This window comes from Procambarus clarkii, unplaced genomic scaffold (assembly GCF_040958095.1).
Source record: "Procambarus clarkii isolate CNS0578487 unplaced genomic scaffold, FALCON_Pclarkii_2.0 HiC_scaffold_95, whole genome shotgun sequence".
Classification (NCBI taxonomy): Eukaryota; Metazoa; Arthropoda; class Malacostraca; order Decapoda; family Cambaridae; genus Procambarus; species Procambarus clarkii.
Genome location: NW_027189128.1, coordinates 2,452,136 through 2,457,550, shown reverse-complemented (window position 1 = coordinate 2,457,550; position 5,415 = coordinate 2,452,136). Strand labels below are relative to the sequence as shown.

General features: G+C 44.1%; 1 protein-coding gene across 1 annotated transcript; it reads right to left on the bottom strand.

Annotated features, from left to right (window-relative positions):
• Positions 1–1,659: 1,659 nt before the first annotated feature.
• Positions 1,660–4,533, bottom strand: LOC138360092 (uncharacterized). Its single transcript, XM_069320034.1, has 2 exons — positions 3,936–4,533; positions 1,660–3,830 (listed from the first exon to the last, which is right to left on the bottom strand). Exons 1-2 carry the CDS (start codon positions 4,531–4,533, stop codon positions 1,660–1,662), a joined length of 2,769 nt encoding a protein of 922 aa, XP_069176135.1.
• Positions 4,534–5,415: the final 882 nt, after the last annotated feature.

Sequence of the window (5,415 nt, the reverse complement as noted above, 5' to 3'; positions counted from 1 at the left end):
GCACTAAATTTTGAAAAAGAAATTGAAAACATGCCCATGCACTCGGCCCCAGGTCCAGACTCATGGAATTCAATATTTATAAAGAAATGGAAAGTGCCGGTAGCACAGGCACTCAGTATAGTGTGGAGGAAGAGCCTGGACACGAGGGAGATACCAGATGCACTTAAAGTAGCAGACATAGCCCCTCTACACAAGGGAGGGAGCAAAGCATTGGCAAAAAATTATAGACCAGTTGCACTAACATCGCCCATCATAAAAGTATTTGAGAGAGTGATTAGGAGTCAGGTCACCAATTTCATGGAGACCAATGACCTTCACAACCCAGGCCAACATGGATTTCGAGCGGGAAGATCGTGCCTCTCACAGCTACTTGAGCACTACGACAAAGTCACTGAGGCATTAGAAGAGAAACAGAATGCTGATGTGATATACACGGACTTCGCAAAGGCTTTCGATAAATGTGACCATGGCGTGATAGCACACAAAATGAAGTCAATGGGAATAACCGGTAAAGTAGGACGCTGGATACTCAGTTTTCTGTCAAACAGGACACAGCGAGTAACTGTCAACCATATAAAATCTAGTCCAAGTGCAGTGAAAAGCTCTGTACCTCAGGGTACAGTCCTTGCACCGCTGCTTTTCCTTATTCTCATATCAGATATAGACAAAAATACAAGTCACAGCTTCGTATCATCCTTTGCAGATGACACAAAAATCAGTATGAAAATTACCTCGGCTGAGGACATTGAAAAACTTCTAGCTGATATTAACAAAGTTTTCGACTGGGCATCAGAAAATAACATGATGTTTAACAGAGATAAATTCCAGGTACTCAGGTACGGTAAAAATGAGGACCTTAAACATAATACAGAGTACAAAACACAATCAAATGTGCCCATAGTAGGAAAACAGCATGTAAAGGATTTGGGAATAATAATGTCTGACGACCTAACGTTTAAGGAGCATAACCAAGCAAATATTGCGACAGCCAGAAAAATGATAGGATGGATTACGAGAACTTTCAAATCCAGGGATCCCATCACAATGGTTGTACTCTTCAAGTCACTTGTGTTGTCCCGTCTTGAGTACTCCTCAGTACTCACTTCTTCCTTCAGAGCAGGAGAGATTGCTGAAATAGAGGGAATACAGAGAACATATACGGCACGCATAGATGCAATAAAGCACCTAAATTATTGGGATCGTCTCAAAGCCCTCCAAATGTACTCACTAGAAAGAAGACGAGAGAGATATCAAATAATATACACCTGGAAGATACTGGAGGGCCAAGTACCAAATCTACACAGTAAAATAACAACGTACTGGAGTGAACGACATGGAAGAAAATGTAGAATAGAACCAATGAAGAGCAGAGGTGCCATAGGCACAATCAGAGAACACTGTATAAACATCAGAGGTCCGCGGTTGTTCAACGTCCTCCCAGCAAGCATAAGAAATATTGCCGGAACAACCGTGGACATTTTCAAGAGGAAACTAGATTTATTCCTCCAAGGAGTGCTGGACCAACCGGGCTGTGGTGGGTATGTGGGCCTGCGGGCCGCTCCAAGCAACAGCCTGGTGGACCAAACTCTCACAAGTCGAGCCTGGCCTCGGGCCGGGCTTGGGGAGTAGAAGAACTCCCAGAACCCCATCAACCAGGTATCAACCAGGCATCACCTGACATTCCAACAGGACGTCGGGAGTCACGAACGCAGAGATGAGTTTGGCCCTATCCGTGAGGGGAACTTGCCAATAGCCCTTAAATAGGTCAAATTTAGCTACTGTGACCTTATTCACCTGGCAATAATCAATACAGAAACGGTATTTCTTACCAGGTTTGGGCACTAGTAGTATCGGGGATGACCATGGGCTCGTGCTTGGGGCTATCAGATGGTGTTTCAACATGTACTCCACCTCATCTTCCACCACCTTTTTCTTCAGGGGGTTGAGTCGGTAGGGGTGTTGCTTTATAGGCTGGACTCCTTCCTCCAGTACAACATCATGCTGTAGGACAGATGTTAGTCCTGGAACATCTCTGAAGATTGTCTTGTATCTCCGGATCATTTTCAGCAATGTTGGTTGATCTCCTCCGTTCACATGCGTCAATTTTGCCTGCAAATTATATAGAACCTCAGAGTTAGTTAGTACATCCTCATCCTCCTCAATGTCATCTTTAGTTGTCACCATGGTTATTGGGAGTGTATCTTGGCCCTCATATTTTTTAATCATGTTGACATGAACTAAAGTTTCCTTCTTTCTGCGGTCTGGAGTGTTAAGAAGGTAATTGTTACTAGTGACCTTTCTCATGACCTGGTAAGGACCTACAAATTTAGCGCTCAAACTTCTAGTCACTGTGGGAGTACATACCAAAACTAGATCCCCTACTAGGAAATCCCTTTGTTTGGTCCTCTTATCGTACCTGCTCTTGGTGGTTTTCTGAGTATCCTTTAAGGTTTTCTTTGCCATTTCCCAAGCAGAGAACAACCTGCCTTTAATTGTGGATAGCCAGTCCACAACGTCTACGACGGTCTTCTCGTCCAGCCAATGGTCTCGTGCCACTTCTAAGGGACTTCTCACAGAGTGGCCGTAAATCATCTCGAATGGGGAGATTCCTAGTGATTCATTAGGCACTGATCTCACCGCAAATAGGAGGTAGGGTAGGTCTTCAACCCACTTATTCTGCCGGTCATGGCAAAACTTCCTAAGCATGCTCTTCAGCGTCTGATGGAAACGCTCCAAAGCTCCTTGCGACTTGGGATGGTAGGCACTGGAGGTAATCTGTTGGATTCCCAGGTCGACGATCTGTTGGCGAAACAAACGAGACATAAAATTCGATCCCTGATCCGTCTGAATGGTCTTAGGAAGACCATATCGCGAGACGAACCAGAGTAGAGGTTTCACCAAGACCTTAGCTGTGATGGTCTTAAGGGGGGTTGCTTCTGGGTACCTACTAACCCGATCTAATATAGTGAGCAAATACTGCACCCCTGATGTAGAAGGCGGAAGCGGGCCTACTATATCCAGGATGAGGTGCTCGAACGGCTCACCTAGGGATGGAATAGGGCATAAAGGAGCTTTGGGGACAGGCAGGTTTGCTTTCCATGCCATCTGGCAGGCGTGGCAGGTTTTGCAGAAGCGACGTACGTCCTTCTTCATGTGCGGCCAGTAGAAACACTTGGCTAGTCGATGAAAGGTTTTCGAAACCCCACCATGTCCAGCAAATCTATCGGCGTGGGCCGTTTCTAACAGCTTAGATCGGAACACGGCTGGGACGACTATCTGCTTACCTACCTCAGTTGACTGGGGGTATTTCGGAGGACACCTGTGACACAGTACTTCATTCGACCAGACGTACAGATCACCTCCTTTCGTGGGAAATTGTATGGTGTTAGCCAACTTTTGTACCTGAGGGTCCTTCCTCTGCTCTTCTAGCAGACTGGCTAGAGTCCAGCATTCAGGAACTGGCATCGGGACGGGCGGGTCTGGTGCAGGGCTACTCGTAACCTGTGGGATAGGAGGAGAGTCAAACAGAGTATTTAAATCTGATGGTACCTGGAACTGAGCCTGAGACCTTGTTTGCACTACCGCAATTGGACTTGTCTCTTCACACACTGGATCTTCCATGACCAGGGGATGGTTAGGTAACAAACCTAGGGCTAAGTCATTGGCCAAAATAACGTCAATTCCTTCTATGGGAAGACTGTCCACCACAGCTAACCGACACTCGCCTTTGAAGTGTTGGGACTCTAGACGCACCTTTATCAAAGGGGCAACGTACAATGTGGAAGGGAAACCACCTAGGATTACCTTCTGGGTCCCATTCACTGATACACCTTTGGGTAATGACTTTTCCAAAATCAGAGACTGGGCAGCAGAGACTGGACAGATTATTACTACACTACACTAAGTACTGTCTCTGAGTACTACCACGGGCTTACCCGAGTTGTCACTTGATACATACCCTTGGGAAGTATATGGGGCGAACAATTCTTTCCTCTTCTCCAGGGTTGCCATCGGTGGTACTATACTACTTACCGGCATAACTTCCCTACGTGGATTGTTACTCGCACTGCTACGACACCTAGCAGCGATGTGTCCTTTCTTTCCACAGGTCCAACACATTATGTCCCTTTTTGGACTAAACCTCCTTGGACTATCTGGGGTTGACTTGGCGGCACTACGAGGGGCGGTCTTCTCCTCTGGTTTATGTTTTGCCGAATATCTTGAGTAGGTCTTTGGGACATACCTAGCAGAAGGCCTGTGCGTCAAGATGTATTCTTCTGCCATAGTGGCTGCTGCACTTAAGGTCTCTACTTGTTGTTCCTCTAAGTATGTCTTCAGATCCCCTGATAGGCAGTCTTTGAAGTCCTCTAGCAGTATGAGCTGCTCGACGTCTTCTTTGGTCTTCACCTTCCGAGAAGCACACCACTCCTGAAAAAGTCGTTCCTTGCTGGTCGCAAACTCGGTGAACGTGTGCTCCGAGGTCTTTTCCAGTTTCTTCTGCCTATAAGCCTCAGGCACCAACTGGTAAGCCATGAGCACTACCTTCTTCACCTTGTCGTAATCACTGGAGTCATCAAGGGACAACGTGGAGTAGGCAACTTGGGCCTTCCCAGTCAAGGCGGACTGTATCATGATGGCCCAATTCTCCTTTAGCCAATCCAAAGAGGCTGCAACTTTCTCGAAGGCTGCGAAGAACTTCGACACTTCCTTTTCGTTGAATTTTGGGACCATTTTGATATTCCTTACTGGATGGAAACTACTCGTTTCCGTTGTTTTCCTCTGACCGCCTAATCGCAATACTTCTAGCTCGTGTTTTCTTTCCTTCTCCTTTTCCTCTCTTTCACGTTCTTCTCTCTCTCTCTTTTTTCTTCTTTTTCTCGCTCTTCTTTCCTTTCTCTTTCTCTTCTTTCTTCCCTTTCTCGCTCTTCTTTCCTCTCTTGTAATTCTAAACGTTTCATTTCCATTTCCTTTTCTTTAATTTCCCGTTCTATTTCTAATTTCTTCCACTCTATATATATATATATATATATATATATATATATATATATATATATATATATATATATATATATATATATATATATATATATATATATATATATATATATATATATATACATATATATATATATACATATATATATATATATATATATATATATATATATATATATATATATATATATATATATATATATATATATATATATATATATATATATATATATATATATATATATTCCCTCCACCATATGTAAAAAGACGCAGGAATTATTACTACACTATTATATAAAGTTTTAGTCTTCCTCTGAAGACACTTGACACTCTGTCACACTCACTATGGGTAGCCCTGGTTCCTTCTTCCGTGGCCCACGATGACTACTACGAATCTACCCTGGCCACAGGCCAGCCAAA